This window comes from Sphaerodactylus townsendi, linkage group LG03 (assembly GCF_021028975.2).
Source record: "Sphaerodactylus townsendi isolate TG3544 linkage group LG03, MPM_Stown_v2.3, whole genome shotgun sequence".
NCBI classification, from domain to species: domain Eukaryota; kingdom Metazoa; phylum Chordata; class Lepidosauria; order Squamata; family Sphaerodactylidae; genus Sphaerodactylus; species Sphaerodactylus townsendi.
Window position 1 is genome coordinate 55,585,088 of NC_059427.1, and position 22,143 is coordinate 55,607,230.

At 40.3% G+C, this 22,143-nt stretch overlaps 1 protein-coding gene across 5 annotated transcripts in view; it reads right to left on the reverse strand.

Annotated features, from left to right (window-relative positions):
• The window catches only part of CACNA2D3 (calcium voltage-gated channel auxiliary subunit alpha2delta 3), a 707,732-nt gene that overhangs the window by 38,334 nt on the left and 647,255 nt on the right, over positions 1–22,143 (reverse strand). For all 5 annotated transcript variants that reach the window (XM_048490851.1, XM_048490852.1, XM_048490850.1 and 2 more), the window contains 2 exons: positions 20,486–20,548; positions 14,610–14,680 (listed from right to left, as the gene is read on the reverse strand). In XM_048490851.1, the coding sequence (XP_048346808.1) occupies positions 14,610–14,680; positions 20,486–20,548 (134 nt within the window). The remainder of the gene's footprint in view (positions 1–14,609; positions 14,681–20,485; positions 20,549–22,143) is intronic.

Genomic DNA, 22,143 nt, shown 5'->3' on the forward strand with positions numbered 1-22,143 from the left:
TTTTGTAAGAACTTTATTAGTTTGTGAGACAAATAAACATGTTTTAATACGAAAGAGTAAAAATAAGTGTTGGTTGCACAAACAATGAAAAGGAAACAACAGAAGGGAAAAGGATAAAATATACTGTGTGATGTTCCAACAATTGATTCTTGATTGCAAACAAAAGAGACACACCAGCCTAAGTTTAGCAAAATAACATCCCACCCATTTCAAGTAAGCTTGCCAGCAGGCTTGGAAAATAAATGTCCTGTCTCTTTACTACACTTATTTATTTAAAAATAGTTATACCAAAGTCTCTTGGCAGCTTACACTATAGGCTTTAAAAGGTAAAAGTAAGTTCCCGGTGCAAGCACCACATCATTACTGACACATCAGATGATGTCACATTACATTTACTAAGCAGACTATGTTCAGAATGGTGTGGTTTGCCTTTGCTTTCCCCAGTCATCTACACTTTACCCACATCAAGCTGGGTACTCATGGAAGGCTGAGTCAACCTTGAGCCAGCAACTTCAGTCAGGCTTGAACTCAGGTAGTGAGCAGAGCTCTGACTGTAATACTGCAACTTACCACTCTGCGCCACAGAGCTCCTTACACTACAGGCCTTATGAGATGTTATTTAGTAGCTGTTTCTCTCCATGCCCAATCAGCTTCAGATGTCCATTTCCACACTGCATTAAAGGGACAGGATGTTCTTTTGCAGGCCTCATTTCAGTGTGAGAGTTTAGCATATTCTCAAATCTTTGTCATTATAGCCAGTAGGACTTATACATATTTAACTTTGGCTGGATTGATGCCCTAAAATTTTAGCGTTAGGAAGCAAAGTCAGCCATGCATTTAAGAAGCAAGCAAATGGACTGCAATATTCTCATGTTCCCATAATACAAGATAATTGTAGCCTCCCAAGATGTAGAGGGATTGAAACTCAGTGGAGTAATCAAAGCCAGTGGAGAGTTTTCATTACTTCTGCCAATGTATACAAATAGTTCTACCAAACAAACCACATTTACATTTCTAATTAAACCAGCCCTGAATCAGCACAACATGGAATGAGTGGAGTTTACTTTATGTCAAACAAATTCGCTAAGTAATACAGAGCAGGATGGCAACTGAGTGATGAAAGCTATAGTATTAAGTTCAACTAGTTGTCCACTGTCTCTAATACCATGTTTATTTGTTTTACACACCATACAAGTATAATAGACATCATCTGTGGATGTTTTACGGAGCCTTTCTCTGTGGTACTGTGAAAAATAAAGTGGTGGCTTTCGATTGGAGAGACCCAGCTTCAAATCAAAACAGAACTTGTCTTCGGCAAAACACTGTGTATTAGCCCTGCCTAAGCTACGGAATTCTCTCAAAGACAGAGAATGCTTATAAGAAAGTGCAAAACATTTTATTGTCTTAAAAGTTCTACAGAAAAAAATAGTTAATAAAATAAACTTTTCATCTTTCAAACATATTTCTTTGTGTTTGCATATGAGATGTGTCACATTCATTGAATGTAGTAGTCCTGTATTAATATTTCAGTAATAGCTTTGTAAAGTAAACATTTATTTTGTGTATATTTCTCTTCTTATTTGGAAGACATTATTAGTTGGCAGATTTGTTTATCAATGACATAGACAGATGGTCTCTATATGTCACAATTCTTGTTTCTTGTGAACTATGGCAGAGGTCATGAAGAGATCAAAATTTACCATGAGTTTCCTTCTGAGATGAATCCTGTATATGGTCGATTACCCATGAGAAAATTCTATTCTAGATCAAACCAAGTTCATAAAGAAACAGATCCTTTTAATCAGGGTTTCAACCTCTTCTCTGCAGCATGTATTCAGTGAAGACATGTAGGCCTGTCTCTGATTCCAGAAATGTAGCAGTCCTCACCACCACACAATCTCCTTTGCGGGTCTCTCCTGATTGGCTGGCGTGCCGTGTTGGGGCGGGACCTTTTTGAGGCGGGAACGTGAGGTTTGCTCGTTTGCAAGGATAAATGTTTAAACGTTTATGCGTTTCAGTGTATTTTCTCTTGTTTGCAAGGATAAACATTTAGGTGTTTAAGCAGGTTTTTGCTCGTTTGGAAGGGTGTACGGTTACTCGTGTAAGCGTTTTTTCATTATGCTAACTGAAACCCAGAAGAGGCTGCGTGCATACCGCTCAGCATGCGCGGAGAGCTGATTGGTTGCTAGACTTGCATCGCGTTCCATGGCAGGAATTTTAAACACGGATTGGACCCCCGTTCTACCTCATGAAACTAGATCGAAAGTGTGCTAAGGAGAAAAGTTGTACATGCAAGCAGGTTCTGCCAGGATGCTGGATAAGGGGAAGAATGAGTGCCAGAAATGAGATGAATCCCTGTTCGTCGCTCAAGCAGTGGGGAGTTCTTTGTTGTCACAACCCCTTCTACATTACAGAATCCCCAGGACAAAGCCTGAACCACCAGGCACAAATCACCCAGCCTAAAGGAGATTGGCTATAGGAGATCACAAAAGGTGCACTCTGCCTCTTTGCTAATGGCATTTGTTGCATGATGGGAGTGGTGGAAAGGAAAGAGATCAGTAATGACATTTGCACTACCCATGCTTACTAAGAGTCACAAGAGAATATTCAAATTCAGCAGGAATTGGGAGAGTTTGCTAGATTGGTATTCAGAGTCCTTTTTGTCAGCTGTTGTTTGTTGCAGGAAGACAGAGATAAATAGGCCTAGATTTTTGACTGGGTAGGACACAATTAAGTTGGTTGGAATATGATGGTTTGTTCATAATAGGCAGGAAGAATTTGGCAAGCATCATGCAATATCATGCAATTTTGAAGACGAGTTCATGATTTACCCTACAGCTAGGTAGATTGACCAGTAACATCATGTATGCTGGGCAGTATCAATTGAACCTATGGTTGTTTCATAGAATGTTCTAGGAAGGTGATCAAGATGGGCACCTTCCAAACACAGTTAAAATGCAAGTCAGGATAAACACAATTGGCAATATATTGCTGACAGAGTTTGGAGCCTGGCTGGCATTTTACAAATCAAAGGTATGCAGGAGAGGCTTCCAAGTGCAGGATGCCCCTAATAGTAGGATTAGTAAAAATGAGGCTGATTAGTCTCATACTAAACTCATTAAACCCACTTTGGGTTGTTATATCTTATTTGGCAGGGGTGCCCAAGATAAACATTCATGTTTCCCTGGTTATGTGGAAAGCTTTATAATGTACCTTCCCATAGTGCTGGAGGGATTGTTAAAGTCCCGGATCTTTATTGTAGTTCCTCTTCATACTACACTATCATACCTGCTCAATAACTGACACTAACATGGGAAGGAGCTGCAATATTGATTCTTCCTGCATGGCCCAAAGCTTTTTAAGTTACTCCAGGAGTGCAGGGAAAAAATGTGTGTGTGTGTGTGGGGGGGGGGGTACTGTACCCAAGCTTTATCAATGGAATCCAAACTTAGAAGGCACTCCAAAGTTTCTTCCAAACTCAATCACATTCAGAAAGAAAACTAAAGATTTGTTGCGGAGTTATTTAAAAGAACTACCAGTAATATTTCCCCTTGATCGTTCCTTTAAAATTTCTCATCCTTAAACTGCTTTCTGAACCCAGGTGATTTTAAAAAAAGGAATTCAGAGTTTTAAAGGAGATCCCCTCCTGAAAAGAGAAGAATTGCCACATGAATTATAGTGGCAGATTTCTGCTTTTGTGAAATGGGAAGGAGAGTGCAATACCATATTAATCAATAGTGGCACACAGGAGAAAAGACATACAAGTTACAATCTTGAGCAGGCCTCTGGAGAGGCAGCATGTAAAATTTTCTAAACATGGTTGCAAGTTGAAGAATCAAACCCACTGCCAGAACTGCCAACTCAGATGTGCCAAGACAAACAGAGCAATATCTTATGTAAATCAGCTGTTGTAGCCCACAGAGATGTACCTTCCCCTGCTTTTCCTTCCCCTGTTAAACAAAGCTAGAAGCCTTTGCAAAGCCTACACATTCCCAGCAATTATTGTTCTGCTGCTCACTCGAGCGGGTATGAAGAAGACTTGGTGGGTCAATTCCTCATTGTTGTCCATTATAGGGCTACCCTAGATCAAGGCAAACCCTTTTAAATTCATTGAAATCAATGGGCTTAGAAGGGTAAAGCTCTCCTTAGGACTACACTGTTAGTATTCCAAATAATAATCATTTACAGGCCTCAAGGTAATGAAAAGCAAACTAACCATAATTAACATCTCTAAGCATGGCAGAACTACATCTGATTTAAAAATAATGAACCACAATCCAATGGACTATGACTGGAACAAAGATTTGATTTCCTCCCTCTCTTTTCCCTTCCCTCTCTTAAAAGCTGCTGAGGGTTGGAAAACGTATTGTCAAAGGTTTTCATGACCTGATGGCTGTTGTGGGTTTTCCACTCTACGTGACCATGGTCTGGTAGCTTCTGCTCCTAACATTTTGCCTGCATCTATGGCTAGCATCTTCAGAGACATGTCACAATGAGGGCTGTTTTTCTCTGTGGCATAGCTGCAACAACTAGTTGGAAGATGCTTATAAACAGAATGGGATATGGTAGGATGGGGAGAACTGATAGAAATCAATCCTGAATGGGGTGGTATAAAAGTCCAAACAATAAATAAAATAAATAAAATACCTAAATGTTTTGGGGAACTGTTGCTGTAGCCCTCTCATGTCAACTCTCAGGAACAGCTTTTGAAGGGCACATGAGACTGCAAGGGGTAGGGAAAGGGTAGGGAGAATCCATTGTGTGAATTAATTACATTCACGCTGCTTTGGATCCAACCAATGCGATGGTGTTGGGCCTTGCTTAATTATTCTACATGAAATGAACATCATGTAAAGACAAGTTAGTACACTGTCTTGGCAGAGCATGAAAAGATCATACATCCTGTTTCACTCCCTGCACAGCCATGTGTGCATGTCTATTTCACATCCATAAATTAAACCTTGGAGCCAGGGCAGCCTTGCCTTTAAGATCAGGGGTGCACAAACTGAGGATTCCTGACTTCCGCATCCCACCAACTGCATGCATTGTGACAAGATACAAGCAGTGCAAATCCTTTAATTAATGCAACTTTGCACTTTAATTATCCCATCTGACAGTATCAGCTCTCCTTATTCTGTATCTGCCTGCAAAGTAGCTTTCAAAAAAAAAAATTAAAGCTTCTTTAAAATTAAGAAACAAGTTACTGGACCTAGGTGTAGGCAAATAGACTTTGAGCTTTAGAGTACAAGGCTCTGGTTTTTCTTTCCACATTTTTTCTTTCCAGTATTCATTTTAATTTCACTTTGGTTTTTGCATCATTCATTAGTGGTTTCCCACTGGCTACATTTTTAATCATGTTTTCAGATTTGGCAACTTTCATCCAAGGGATCCACTTTGACAAAATTTAGGTACATAGGCAAACAGGACCCAATTTTATAGGCAATTAATAAAAAAACACATTTCCAGCTATGATAGTTTTCATTTCCATCCAATAAGGATGACATTTCTCAGAGACTGTTCCGTATACCTAGGAAATCCTATTTGCTAAATGTCCAACAGGCAGAAAAAAGGGTCCTAGTTGTGTATGTCTTTCTTTAAGATGGGCAAAGAGATCTTAGATCTTGGCTCCTATTTTCCTTCCTTCTTTTCATTGCATTACAGATAGCAAACATTTGATTACAACATACTATGTGCTTGGAAGTAATGAAATTTGCTGCAGTTTAATATTCATTCTATCTAAAATATCATTGTGTTAGGATCTAGAGCAAATTTTTCTCAGTATTAGATTAGGAAACTGAAATTGCATTTTTTTTTCATTTTTGTAGTAGGCAATATAGCTAGTTTGCTTGAACAGTCTCAGAGGTGGTGTTGTTGGATTCCTGTCTGCCTGGTGGCTGTTGGCCTGTGAGATTCAGCAGAGTTTGATCTTATTACCCACGCTATTTAATATCTAAGTGAATCTGCCTAGAGAGAACTTCTGAAGGTTTGGCTGTACTATAACCAATATGTGGATGATAACCAGCACTATCTTTCTTCACGACCTAATCCATAGGATGCTGTTGATACTCTGAACCAGTGGTTAGAATTTCTAGTGGGCTGGATGAGGGTAAACAAGGTGAAACTTAATCCTGGCAAGAAAGGTTCTCTGGATTAGTAGAAAGATCCTGGACTTGAGATCTCTCCTACCTTGGAGGGTGTTAGACTCCCCTTGAAAAGCCAGGTTCACACCTTGGGAGTGCTACTTGACATAACCACCAACTTAGAAAACCAGTTGGCTGTGGTGGTGTTTGGAGTCCTATTGCCCAACTTCAGCTAGCACATGTCTATTCTTGGTTCAGTCAGATCTAACCACAATGATCCATACCTTAGTTACATCTAGGCAATCTGCTTTACTTAGAGTTACCCTTGAAAAGTGTTTGGAGGCTTCAGATAGTAGAGAATGCTATGACTAGATTCTGTGGGGCCAGTGACCAGGAACATGTAACCACAATACTACATTGGCTACTGATCTACTCCTAAGCCCAATTCAAGGTGTTGGTTTTGCCCGTTAAAACCCATTGGTTTTGCCTGGCTTGTTGCAAGGGTACCTGAAGGCCCATCTTCTCCCATATGTTCCTGCTTAGGAATTAAGATCATGCAGAGATGCCCTCCCGACTGATCTACCAATTAAAGAAGGCCATTTGGAAAGTTATACAAGGTAGTGCCTTTTCAGTGGCAGCCTATTACAGAACAATTATGGAACAAGCTCCACAGGGAGATACACATTTTGATCTTTAGGAGACAGCTGTAGACAGTTTTCTTCAGGATGACATTTGGTTAAGATCACTAGCAGTCCTGAGTTGGGATTTTAAATTTTGTTTTTATATTTTTGTGTATTTTATTTTACATATTCTATCTAAGTTGTAACCAACCTTAAGCTCCATAAAGAAGAAAGGCAGCTAATAAATCTATATAAATAAAAAGCAAAGAGTCCGTTTGTTTCTTATCGTTGCTCTCCGAAACTACTGGACAGAGTGCTGTGAAATTTTCAGACAATGTAGGACTCACATCCGAGCGTGTTTTTAGATGTTCACACACCTGAAATTTCACACCTGGCCTAGGTAAAACATCTTTTTCCAAAAACACCAGTGCCACCTGCTGGACAGTGATGCAACGTGCGCTGTGGCCATTAATGCAATGCATGCTGCTGACGCTACCGCAACGCAACCCACGCTGTGATGCGTCTTGGACAATTTGGTCTTCGAACCCCCACAGCTGAAGTTGCCACTTCAAAAATAACATTGTCAAAAGAGCTGTATGCTTAAACTAGGGATGGTCCTTTGGTGGGCTGCACACTGGAATTGCCTCCAAGCAGTGCCGAATTAACCTGGTAGCAACAGTACCATATGCTATTAGCTGAAGCATTCCGGCCTGCACACGTGAGAAGCCCGGGGAGACTGCGGGAAAGGCTGTCTGAGGCCTTCTGAGGGAAAAGGAGGAAAGGCGGCTGAGAGAGAGAGAGAGAGAGAGAGCCTGGCGAGCAGGAGGGATGTCTGCAGACACGTCAGGCAGCACCATGTCAGACCTGCAGCATCTGGCTTGGCTCCTGCGGGAGCTCACCTCCTTTCACGAGGAGGGCTGAGATCCCCATGCACACCAACATCTTGGCCTCTGCCAGCCCCTACTTCAGGTGAGCCCCCCTTCCCTCGGCCCAAGGTGGGATGGGGTAGGGCAGGCCTTAACTCAGCCTCAGGGCCCGCTGCCAGTGGGAAGCTCTTCTGCCAAGAAGCTCAGCACGTTTTGGGAGCCTGGCTGCCTCCAGGCTGCAACACCGTCCACTCGCAGCGAGGCTTACTCTGGAGTAAGGTAGGGGTATGGTTGACCCGCTGCTGGAGTGCCAACTCTGAAACAGAGCTGGCCAGGTAGTTCTAATCTGAGATCTCTGAAGTAACCCAACCTGCGGTACGTGCTTACTCTGGAGTAACGTTGGGTTTGAGGTTTGTAAGTGCCTACTCCGAAGTAACGTTGGGTTTGCCCTGACCTTTTAGGAGTGGTTAGATAATGGCTGCTGCCATCAGGCTCTGCCATTGCGTACTCCAAGGTAAATTAGGTCTGAACTGTCAGTGCCAGCCTGTGTTGGACGATCCCTGAATTCTACTACACACACTACAAACCATAATACAACATTGTGAATCCAATCTGCTGTTGAAAAGGGAACAAGAGGTTCTATTTGACCAGCCCAAAAGGCTATGCTGGGTATCATTGCACCTGCATGGACATCTGTGTGGGTTGCGGACTGCGATGAGGAGGAAATTTGCCACAGCAACGTGTGGCCGGGTACCGCTAGTATCTTAAATAAAGTTGGTTTGCTTGAACATTCTGAGTTTGCATCACTAAATCTATTCCTTGTTCACATGACACTTTCTGATTTGTTCAGCATTTGAATTTTTTAAAGACTATAATGTTAACAATCAAATTAATAGGTCATGGGTATTTAGAACTTCATAGATCCTGCTTTGGTGACAATCCAGTTTCCTCTAGGCCACATGAATTTCCCCCCAAAGGAAAACCATTTGCTCATCCTTCCCGATTACCTAATGTTGTCACTATATGTGATTCTAAACTGATATGACCATTAAAATATGTTCACTTTGGCAACTATGTGTTTTAACACATAGTAAAAAAATCCCTAGCCTTGGAATAAACTAAACACCACTAAAGTAGAGCTTCCAGATTATTTTCCATTCTGCAGTGGTTTTATAACTTTTAAATATCTATAGTCAGTAACTGGCTGCTTCCTATCCCCCTGATTATAGCTAAAGAACATGCTAATTATTTGCTTTCCTCCTGAACTAAATTTATACCAAAACTGCCCAGCCCAAGCTTAGAGCTATATACTATTGCACTTAGCATCTTGCAGCTGATAACATACCTTAGTGTTTCTGATATCACTGTGCTAAATGACCACAACCTTGTTATTGTCAGTGACTAAAGAACTGCTTTTTTGAGTATCAGACAAAAGACTCATACAACACATTCATTAGAAACTGTGACAGTCAGTAAAGCAAAGCCACATTTCATCAACTAAATGAGCATCTCTTTAGACTAGATATCTTGAGACAAAATGTGTTCTTTTATAGACAATTTCCTGATATTGTAAAAGGCAAGGTTTAACACTGCAGTGTTTTACAGGTGAAAGGGGGGAAAAGCTGTCTGAAGTCAATTTAACTTCAAAGGACTACCAGCAGCTCAGATTTTGCCAACACATTACAACACTGTTTACAACATATTTCATATTCCTGTTAAAATGTTAATTTTTTCTCCCGAAAGAAACATTCACTTGACACATGTGAATGGAAGTTTTAAGGCAAGGCATGATATTTGTTCTTGGACAGATATCCAGTACAGTGTATTTCAAGAACAAAAAATGGGCAGTGCCAAGAAGTAATATATGGATATAATATTTGCCCAATATTAGATTGGGGAGGATGTGATGGCTGGAAGAATATAATATGCCAGACTTCTTGTAAGAAACAAGTATGTACTAGCAAAGAATCACTAAATCAGTGGTGGCGAACCTTTGGCACTCCAGATGTTGTGGACTACAATTCCCATCAGCCCCTTCCAGCATGGCCAATTGGCCATGCTGGAAGGGGCTGATGGGAATTGTAGTCCACAACATCTGGAGTGCCAAAGGTTCGCCACCATGGCACTAAATCATAGAAAGAAACTGGAAGACCCGCCCGATTAACTTGACTGACTGAATTCCTTCTCATGGCTCACAGTGCATACACAATTGATCAAGAGGTAGAAATCTCTCTCCCTCACTATTCAATATAGAAACTAGTAAGTATTCTGGCTTCCCAATCCATTCCATCTTTCATGTATTAAGAGTGGCCAGCCTGAATGAGATCCATCTGGTGTTAGTGAAAACAATGGAACTGAGATTTGGCTATACTAGATCTGTGGTGTGCAGTTAGCATAATTGTAGCTTTGAACAGATATTAGGAATAGACAAATTTCAAACTTTGCGTCTATACTTCCATATTTTTTTTTGCATCAAATGCTTTTTTGTACTTCCAAAGATTAACTATGATTTTCTGTGCACTTCATTCATGCAAATGTACATTCAACGCATTTTGCATATACTCATTTTGTGTTATAGACATCCGCAGTCCAGGACATGGAAAATGGTTAAAAAAGAATATACATCTATTACTGCTAGACAAGATGATCAACTTGATTAGAATGGCATAAGTAGGGGGAAATCCTATTGTGCAGGAATTAGCATGCATCCCTAAGGCTGTTTCCGCACAGCCCAATAACAGTGCCTTAGGGACAGTAAAAAACTGTCCCTGGGGTGCTGTTTGCACAGCAGGCGCTGCTGCATTGCAGTGCTGCCCAAATTTTCATTTTTTTCCATTTTTGAAAAGTGGCATCTTTCACCTGCTGCCATGCGAATAGCAGTGGGTGGAAGGTGGCATTTTCCCTGTGCCGGCCCCAAATCCTTACCTCCTCCTGGCTTCTATTGCTCTGTGGAGGCCATGGCCTCCATCCCTGTAGTCATCATTCTGGCCATGGGGGCATGTCCCCTGGCCTCCACAGAGTGACGGAAGCCAGGAGGAGATAAGGAGCCATTTGTGGGGCTGCGTGGCCATGCAGAACCTGCTCTGCCAGCTGTGCAGCCAGTGGGGCCGTTTGTGCAAACGGCCCCGGGGCTTGCATCGGCATGAACCATGCCTCACTGCTCTGGCTGTGTGGAAACAGCCTAGGATACGTTATATTTATAAACTAGAGGTTGTGTATTTATATTGTTCACCCAAATTCTAATAAGTGAAGTCATAGTGGTAAGCAGCTGCAGTGCATTTAATTAATTTCTTTATTGTCTACTTTTCTTGCTGAGGCTCAAGGTGGACTACAGGATATATACATTGGAATCAGAGAGCATAAGAACCAAGTAACACTTTAGTAGGACTAGGATCCCAGAAATAAGGACCAATGTGAACAACAGACTATCTAAGGCAGGTAAACTATAAATGATATAGAGTGGAGTACCAAGTAAAGACAATGCAGTAACAGAAGTTGTTATTTACAATAGTCATTGCAGAGAACTATTCCATTATCAAGGTACCCTTCTGGGATGTTTTTAAAAATGCCCTCTTGAAACATTAAGATTTTGCACGGTCTGTAGAATGACAAGTGTGGAAGCTGACTCATATGCAAACTGCTAAGAGTCATGATATAAACAATAAAAAAATCATAAAGTTGAATAAATAAAAATAAATAATGGGAAAGGATGCTGCACATGCCAGAAGCACATTCAATTTTATTCATTTATACTTGTGCAGTATGGATTCTGCTTATAGCAAGTATTTTGCTGCAACTGAAGAACAAGACAGAACACATACAAACTATTCAGGATAAAATTAAAAATGAGCATCAGTTTATACAAACAGCTGCATTCCAATGGCCTGTGGCATGTAATCAGGTTCTCAACAAACAATTGGTATATATATAAATTCTCAATGCAGTTTGAGTCACTGTACCAAAATTTACATTCACATAATTCTGTTGATGTCAATGAGGATAAACTGGCTGGATTGAAGAATGAAATAAATAAAAAGGGAACAAGCGGAACAATGGGAATGCCACATGCTAACACAGGGAAATGTGAACAATGAAGATAAAATATTGGAAATGCCCAAATACATACACAAGTCCTCAATATTGAATAATGCCACAGTGAAAGGATACAGAGAAAGAAAGATCAGTTCATTCAAGCTCATCTGAATTGACAGCTCAGATCTGTGGGCCAAGCAGTCTCTAATCAAAATAATTAGATCCCCCCACAGGCTTGTATCAGTTTGAGTATGATCTCTCTTTACTCAGAATCCTGAAAGATCAGGATTTCCCACTGATCTTTCATGAGGAAAGGAGTAAAGAGGAATATATAGAGAATGCACATCCTACCCCCTTCTCCCAGCACTCAGTAATATCAACAGAAAATGCAAGTTGGAGAAAATTTTTAAATGCCATGATCCTATGGTTCAGGGATTGTGGGAAAATAGACCCTGTGCCTTTCTGAGTTTCTCCATATTTAGAATCAGCAAACGTTTGAATGCCAGTGCTAAGAGGCAACTACATCAGGTGAAGGCCTTAGCTCCTATGTCCATTTTGTTGGTGCTCCAGGGCAGCTAGTTGGCCATTCAGTGAAACTGGATGCTGGACTGGATAGACCATTGGTCTTAACCAACTGTACCTCTTGTATGTTCTTATGTAGGGGCACCTTGAGGGACCAAGGATCTTGGCTAAGCCAGGCCAACAAGACTGCTGCCCAGAGTTGCAGGGAATGGGACTGCATGAATGCCCCATCAGCAGGATATGGCCAAGAACCTTGAAGACCAGGTAAGGGTAGCTTGTACATAAGACAACCCTATGCAGGGAAGGCCCCTGTTCGGGCTAGCGTAGGACTCACTAGTGTGGTGTTTAAAATGTACCTCATGTGAGAACTATCTGATAAGCTATTATCACCCGGGTGCACTTTTCCAATGATCCCTTAATCTTTCTTTCTTTCTTTCTTTCTTTCTTTCTTTCTTTCTTTCTTTCTTTCTTTCTTTCTTTCTTTCTTTCTTTCTTTCTTTCTTTCTTTCTTTCTTTCTTTTTTATTTATTTATTTATTTATTTATTTATTAATTAATCAATCAATCAATCTTAGAATTAGGTACCCATGGACCTTGGAAAAATATTATCTCCCAGTGTCTGTGTTTTGCACTGGGATGCTTTTCCCATGGTCCCCAAACTGAGGATCCCAGAATCATACCATCATTATACATTTTTTCATTAATGTCTACAGCAGCTGTTGACACTAGGGAATGATATCTGTTTTTTTTAAATGAGAATTTCTCTCAAAAAAATTTCATCAGAAATCCCACTTATCAGTGGGATCAGTGGTTCCATTAGGACTCTGAAGGAAAAGGCTGACTCAGCCACAAAATCTGATCTAATATGATTCTGAAATAATTTCCAATCCCTATTTGAAATGCCTAAGGGACTTCCAAATCAAATCACAAGTCCCACAAATGGCTCCTTATCAAATCACAAATAATGGGACAATAGTCAATACTACAATGTTTTATGCATATGGACTCCTTTGAGTGAGGGGTGGCATGCAAGGGAGGGGAAGGGGCCCCGGCATCTGGACACGGCCCACCCACCCTAGCAAAGAAAGGGGAGGGAGAGGGAGGGGTGGAATGCAAGGGAAGGGGAGGGAGGGGAGGCATGCAAGGGAGGGAAGGGAAGAGGAGCGGGCCTGGCATCTGGACCTGGCCCGCCCACCCTAGTAGAGGGAGGGGTGGCATGCAAGGGAGGGGAGGGAGTGAGGGGTGGCATGCAAGGGAGGGGAGGGGGCCCAGCATCTGGACCTGGCCCTCCCACCCTAGTGGAGGGAGGGGGAGGGGAGGGAGGGGTGGCATGCAAGGGAGGGGAAGGAAGAGGAGGGGGCTTGGCATCTGGACCTGGCCCACCCACTCATGCAGGGGGAGGGCAGGGAGGGGTGGCATGCAAGGGAGGGGAGTGAGTGAGGGGTGGCATGCAAGGGAGGGGAGGGAAGGGAATACTCTATCATACATAGAGATTTTAGAAAGGAATCAGATTGGTAGTAATCTATGATCATCATAGGAGTGGTTCTTGTAGACTGATAAATGGACTAGGATTTAATGAAGGATTACATTTATGTCATGTAAAGTGCATATTGCACTGGTACAGTGTGATTTGGAAAGCGTACTCTAATAAATCAGAGATGAAGAAAAAACAATGGTACACTGGGAAGATAACTTTGTTCCAAAATATTAATAACTAGTAAAATATATTTAAAAACAGCCTTGAGTGGGACAGTTGCTTCTTTTATATTTCACAGATCCACTTCCCCCAAGAAACTCAATGCAAAACATGTAGGGGTTATTAACATTTTCAATTCAAATTGTCTTCCCATTGCACCATAGTTTTTTTCTTTGTCTCTTTGCTCCCATTGGTGTAGTCCTTTGTTCTCTTGTCCTTAATAACCAGCTGTGTACCAGAGGCCCTGTAGCAGACTGAAACTGCTAAAATACAGTGCAAATGTTTCCACAGCCAACTGATTGATGTTCATGCAACTGATCTGCCATAAGCATGTATGCTGCAATCATTTGTGGGTTCCCTCTTCTCACAATACAAATAGGCCACCTGAGTGAACAGTGATTTTCATGAGCAAATAGTAACAGAAACATGCATACCAGCTGGCCAGCTTGCTTCCGTGCAGAGAGCTTTATCGGATGACTTGTACAGCCCTTCCATCTTTACAAATTGAAAGTGCAATCCCTCTAAGGAAGCGTATGTGAATTCTGCTATTAATATCCATTAGAGCAGAAATTGTGTTCTTTCAGTATGGTGCCCCATTGAACTTCAAAGCCTGTGATCACTACATAGACAAGGCCTTGAGCTGCATAGGAAAGTACTGGCATCAAGCCGAACTTACTAAGATCATTGGCATGCTGAATATACACAAAGAAAACTCAGACTTTGCTTGATAAGCCCTTGATTGCTTTTAACTAATTTTTTTTTTTGCAAAGGGAAATCGGTTATAAGCTTCTTACCTTTTAAAGGAGCCCATTATTAGCAATTTGTTCATCACTGCACCCTCAACTTCACCAAAGAAGTTTCCAGTCTGGACGAGAAAGCATAAAATGGTCAAGAAATGGAGACAAATGCAAATCAGCCTTGGCTAAAAGTGGAATATTCTACGAAAAGATCAGAGTAGCTTTGACAGCTCCATAACCAAGTTTCAAGGGCTACTTCTATTTCATAAAAATTGAAAAGGACTTAACCATCAGGACAAATTATAGGGATTACAGAATAATCCCTTGAGCAGATGTGAGAGCTTACACAATAGACTGCAGTTCATTGCATAACATCTAATGTTGGAAATAATTTTTTTAAAAAAATACATTAAACCCTAAAGCTTGTAAAGAAAATACTCTAATCTGAGTGTAAACCCATGTGATTAAAATGCTGCTCCATAAAGATATAAACAGGGGTTGAAAGGATTTCCTAAACAAATAATAAAAAGTTTTTAAATAATTCCTGAATGACCTGTTTAAGCAGCTAAAACTCCAGTTTATCAGTCATATACATTTTTACATCCCATCAGAGTAGCTTCAGACTGCAGAGTAGGTTATTTATTTTTGTTTACTGAATTAAAAATTCACAGAATAATTATGGCAGAGATGAAAAGGGGCATTCATAGTATTTCCATATAATCCTGAGAGGGGCCATTAGGTGTGCGGATCAACATTTTATTTTTATTTACTGTAGGTCATATAATTCCTTTTTTACATTTTATCCACTTCCTTGTGTTTTTATTACTATACATTTCAATTTTTTATTTGATTTCATTGGTTGTCTGTAACCCCCTTCCCCCACACAAATCTAATTAATATAGCATTATCAGGATAACACCATTCTTCCATGGCCAGGGAATTCTCCCTACCAAATTGCAGACAAAAAGGGGTCGGTTTGTGATTCCTGACCTAGCAGTTCTTAACATGGGCTTGCAGACTCCTGAGGGTTTATGATGATAGTATAAGAGGTCTGCATAATGGGGTTTGGCAGTAGAAATCACCACCAGCCTCCTCAAAAAGGCAAAATATAGGCAGCAAAATCTGAAATCTAAAAACTACAACACTCTGTAGTCAAAACTCCCCAAAATAATCGAAGAAGCACCTGTACCTTTAAGAAATTAATGCCTTTTGCAGTTGCCATTGTAGGGATTGCCTTCAAGACTTGATTTCTCTCGGTAAAAGGCAAGGAAGGAAGGAGGCAAGGGTCTTTAAAGACTTGTTTTGGTCTTTGAAGGAACACTAATCATGGCCAGGCCTGGCTGCTCACTACAATTCATCAGCAGCCACCATGAAAAAGTCAGTGTCATGTAGGGAGATTGTTTGCATTTGATTGCTTAAATATGTTGATGTTCAGTGGGTATGTTAGAGGACTATTAGAGGACACTATGATTTTCTCAGCAGTTGATCTGCAAGCATTTAAACTGGCTTGGGAAAATCATTCCGCACACAAGCCCTTTCTTACTGCTATGAAATCTGCATACTTCTTTTGCACATGACCAAAAAAACAAGAATATTCAGCAAGGGTGCTGGGCTTCACCAATGGTATCATTGGTGGCATCACAACACTATTCTCCATTTTTAAAAACTTTTTGTCCATGAAGTCCAGTGCTACTGTGCAGAAATACCACATTTCCTCATCCACTGGTGATTCTCTAACTACTGATTGGACGATCAGTGCATATCATTGCTTCAATGCTCCAACAATCTAGCAATACTTTATTGCTTTAAAAAACTGACCAGAAAGCAATATGACCATGAAACTGACCAGATCACAGGGCAGATAGTGAAAAATGCCTGTGCTGTCTACTTCTGGTTAGCTTCATAGCATCAAGTCTGAATGGAAGAGCCTTGCTGTGTGCAAGCAGATTCTTCAGTGTTCACTCGCTAATCTTACATGGTTAATTTTTCAAAACAAAACAAAAAAAGGAGTGAAGAAGCCCCAGGTGGAGGGGAGGGAAATGGAGGATGTGGAATCAATTGGGGAGGTTGGATGTAGATATGGGTGGGTGTCAATGAGCAGCAAAAAAAAACCCCTTCCGAATGGAGTGTTTTCATATGTTGGGTGAAACTAGCTCAGAATCAGCTTGAGAAAAAACAACAAACACACAGTGAAAGTGCTCATAAAAAAGCCAAAGAAAAGGTGAGGAAAAATTGAAGCTACTTCTCTAGGGGGCAAAAAAAATGTGAGGAAAATGAAAAAGCTGAAGTAGTTTGGAGCCAAAACTAACTGAAACCACACATTTTGAATAGCCTTGAGTATCAAATTAGTATTCCAAACAACCAGCCCAGGAATCAATCTTGTCCATTAACCAAATTCACAACATTCTAATCTAACACAGCATGGCTGAAAATATTAATGGAAAGCAACACGTCAGATGAAGTTCAGCATTTCAATAAAACATATATTTTGAATAATGGCTGTTTCTGCACAGTCCAAATATCCTGTTGAGCAAGAGAAATGTTCCGGTTTGGCCAAGAAGTTTGCACAGTTCCCAATCTTAAAGTGGGTTTGTTTGTCCTGCAATATTTCCCTCATCCCGGGTTTTTCAAAGATTGCCAAAATGGCATTCCTTTTAAAAAATCCTGCATTGAGTCACTTCTGTGCAAAGGCCATGGGAGCAAAATTGATTTATTTTTCCCACCCCACTGCCTAATCTCCCTGCCTTACATAATGCTCACCCTGTTCCAGCTCACTCTCACAGGTGCCTCTCACTGGCCGAGCTGCAGCCAGCCTAGTCCTGCATTTCCCGGCTCACATTCCCAATGGGATCCTGGGAGGGGAGGGGTGGGGAAGCGCCTGTCTGGTAGGTAGCTATCATTCTGTGACAGCCCCAAAGACCAGTCAAATGTTATTTGGTATTTCAGGAAGGTGATAGTGGTGGGTGTCTCATGCTGCGGTTTCTTGCACACATTTAAATGTGGATGAGACATAGTGCTCTGCCTAGTATTGTTCAAAAGTTTTTTACACTGTACAGCATAATGTGCTTGCCATGTTGCTCACTGCACCAGCTCCTTTCCAAAGCTAGAGAAAAAGGGTGTTGTGTCCTGCTTGGTTTTCCTGCGGTTGGGAGGTGGGGAACAGCCAATCAGAATGCAGCACACTGGGGATGTTAGAGCATGCGTTCTACATCTATGGTATAAAAACAAAAAAGTTGGTCTTGTGCGAAAGAAATTGGAGTATTTCCTCCTGGTCTCAACTTGATTCCTTCACAGAAATGGGCACCCATGCAAAGGGAGAAACAGAGATAAAATATGCTCGGTTTGTAAGATACTGATTGTAACCCAGTATGATTGTGCTGTGCGGAAATGGCCAATGTGAAACAACTGAGGCAAGATTGACCCAACTGAAGCACTTTTAAACTCTCATAGATCCAGGGGAAGGATTATGCATGTATTTAATTCTCCTGCTGAAAGCAGTGGGCGTTCAGAGTATTTTACGCAAACTGTATCATACTCCTAGCATTTTCCCGATTACAGAATTTAACTTGACCTGCTCAGGATATATATTCATTCCTGCTAATTCTCTGGAATGTACAAAAATGAGGGTTTTTAAAGAAATCTGTAGATTGAAAAACAAACTGAAGAATATTGGTTGTTTTTATACAGTATATTATTGGGAAATAGACATGAAAGTGATCCCAGAATTGCTATGAATAAGATATTGAGTGGGGTCCGGGGGTGGGGGGGGGAGCATAATAAATAAACTCACTGAATTAACAACTATTGACTGAACAAGCAAATAGCATTAGTGTGATCAGAAGTGGCTCATAGTGTATTTTGAGGGGGCAGGGTTATAATAGCTCTACAGTAGCATCACTTTGGGAGGGGCTCTAACTGTCACTGACCATCTCAATTTTCTATATAAAAAGATATGTGTTGTAGTATTTCTGCTACAATACAGCATGCATTTAACAACAGATGCCATTTAGTTGAGACTGTAAAGGGAGATTGGCTTTTGGAAAATATTTGTTTTATGTAAACACACAGCAAAGGTTATTGGAAGATACATTGGCCCTTTCCACAAAAACTTTTAAAAATATTTTCATAGAGCTGGAAGAGACCACAAGGGCCATCAAGTCCAACCCGCTGCTATGCAGGAATACACAATCAAAGCACTCCTGACATATGTACATCCAGCCTCTGTTTAAAAACCTCCAAAGAAGGAGACTCCACCACTCCCCGAGGCAGTGAATTCCACTGTCAAACAGCCATGACAGTTAGAAAGTTCTTCCAATGTTTAGGTGGAATCCCTTTCCTGAACCTTGAATCCATTACTTGGTTTGGAGGCAGGAAATAAAATGTTTCCTCCATTGAATTTCACATGGTTTTAATTCCAAAACATTTTATTTCCAGCCTCAAAATGTTTTAAATTAATCCCCTTTTAAAAATAATTATCTGGTTGAAATGTTTTCAAAATGTCTTCAGTTGCTGTGCAATCTATTGTTTACGTTTCCCATGCTTCTGTGCTCCTCTGAACTTCCTCCTCAATGCCATTTTCTGAGCTCACTCTGTTCCCCCTCGCCTGTTTCTTTGCAGCATTCTGTTTGTTCTTTTATTTTTTGAGGGGTCCATTTTCAAACCATTGAGTATACAAGGAGTACAGAATGCAGCATGAGGTTGTGAAGCATTGAAGCATCAATTCAACACAGTACTAAAAAAAGAGGAGGGGTCATATATTGGCACTCAGGAATCATTTCGAAGGGTGAGTGCAGACATACATCGCTGTAAATGGGGGAGATGGAGAATTGAAAATGTTTAAGAAAAGTTTTAGGGGATTTGTGCAGAAAGGACAATTGTTACATAAACATCGTAGTGTGTGATCCTCTTGTTTCTTCTGCATGGTAACGTTAGTTGAAGAAAGTAGAAGTCTTTATTATTTAAAGGAAATACTTCCTTTACTACCTTGTTCCCCCGAAAATAAGGCAGGGTCTTACATTAATTTTTGCTCCAAAAGATGCATTAGGGATTATTTTCAGGGGATGTCTTATTTTTTTTCCCATGATTTTGCGCCCTCTATGTGACCAGATCAACTGTGCTGGGAAATCTGTAACTAGGGCTTATTTTTGGAGTAGGGCTTATATTTCAAGCATACGCCAAAAAATCCCGAAAAATCATGCTAGGGCTTATTTTTGGGATAGGTCTTATTTTCGGGGAAATAGGGTATTTAAATATTCTTTTCATGAAATATTTGGTAGAATGTTTATTCATGGTCACTGTTCTAAATCTCTTATAATGTTATGGTTTCAATCCAAACTTACCTATACTAGTTTAATTTTTTTTCTAGTGTAATCTTATGTCCATGATAGAAGTGAAGACTGCTTTGTTAGAATAATTGCCAAGCCATGTTTCCAAAAACAACACATACCAAATTGCAGGTTTTCTACTTTGAGACATTCTTTATATGCATTCAGTACCTAATTCAAGTCCCACAGAAAGCTATAGGCATTCTTTACTCCTTTCTATTAACTGCCATACTTGTGTAGCTCATATGATTAAAGTGCTCTAATAATGTTTTATTTCAAAATATAAATACATAACCTTCCTAACTTGGGGGAAAATCTTTATGTAAAAACTCCCCCCCCAGCTAAAATTCCTGAAGAATGACAGGCATGTCTGGAGAAAGGAGTTCTATAAATTAAAGTTTTTATGAACTAAAGAGCAGACTCACCCCACTGTGAGGCAGAAATTATTTCAGACTCCCAGAAAGGCAAGCTATGTACTTTGGGATGAAGAGGCTGTTTTAATTTATTTTTTAATCTCATGCTATTCATTACTAAGATTAGTCTCGAAATCTTAATTTCAACACTGTTTTTGTGCCACTGTTAAAGAGGGGAAGAAAAATGTTCACTTACCTGAGTATAGTCTTCAGAGACTAATATAAATCCGTTATTATCAATCAGGTAACAGTTAATGTTCTGAAAAATATCAAAATTTACATTTAAATACATGATTTCAGTAAGGAAGGAAGTTTGCCCAAGTTATCATTAAGTAAATGCTTCATTTACATGTAGCAGTTAGTGGTCACAATAGGTATTCTGGCCTTCTGTTTTTTTTTACATTAAGTAGATAAAAATGGGTAGCTTCCATATAGGGCATTCTGTATGTTTGTCCTGTGTAGGTCAAACTGTGATGATAAAGGCAAGAATTGCTGAAATTGTCCATGTCAGTTAGAGCACCCATGACAAGGAGAAGACTATGTATATCTGTCACACTATGGCGATGTGTATGTTGGACATCTACCCTTTTTTATTAGGCAATTCCTGGAGAACAGGGTTGTGCACGTAATTGTGCATGCATTTGCTAGAAATGTCAGGCAGCAGTGTGATGAACTAGTTGACAGAACTTCACTACAAAAATGCTGCAGAGACAAATAAATAATTTATCAACACTCCCCCCCTCCACACACTGATAGACACCATATAAATATTAAATGATGGCAAGTGGTAGACCATGTGGGTGGCATGCATAAGGTCCCAGGTTCAATCCCAGAAATCTTTACCTCAAATGATCAGGTTGTGTGTGATGTGAAAGATTTCTACTTGAAATGTTGGAATGTTGCTGGCAGTAAGTAGCCACATTGGGCTTTGATAGACCAATTGTCTGATTCAGTATAAGGTACCTTCATGTGGAGTTGGTTATTTTGAAATCTATGTAGACTTGTGTGTGTGTGTATCTATGTGCAGAAAATCCACCACCACCCTGCTATGTCCTGATTTTATTCCCTTCCTCACTTTACGTCTTAGTGAAGTTGTCCTGGTTTGTCTAGGCAATCAAAATCTCAAATGGCAGTCTTATGACATCTTGGTATTCTAAAATGATTTAAATTATATGTAACTCACTTTTAACATTTTTTTTTGCAACTGCAGGGATTACACTGGGCCTTGCATATGAATATCTCCTGAAGGGTTTCATATCCTGGTATGCTTCTGTTGTAACATTTGTGTATGCTTTCTGGAATGTATGTTACTAAAATTACTCACCCAGGGCTAAAAATGTGGCGTGCATCCAGCAACATGGCGTGCATCCAGCAATGCACAAATGGAAACATAAATGAACTTTGCACAGTTCCACTTGTGCATGATCTTGTACAACACCTACCACTTTCCTATGTATCATACTGCTTAGAAATATTCTAGTGTCCAAAAATATGACACCATCTTTCACAAGGCAGAGTATTTTTCTCCCTTTAGCTTGTTCTCCAGGTGACTCTCGATAGTGCACTTTGGGAGTGGGTGTTTCACACCTAATGTAGCACCTTCTCTCTATGTCGCAATGTTTTCATTACATATGTCCCCCAACATAATCTCTTTATTTAATTTTCCTTTCTTGTGTGCATACATCGCAGTTACACTGGAATATCATCAGAAAGGAAACCATCCAAAGGAATGCTTGCATAACAACAAAAATGTATTTCAGTTGTTGAAGTGTTTTGAGTGTTATTTCACTGCAGCAATGTAGTGCTGTTTATATTATTTTTTTAAAGAAACAATTTGGGGAGGTTTGAAATGGT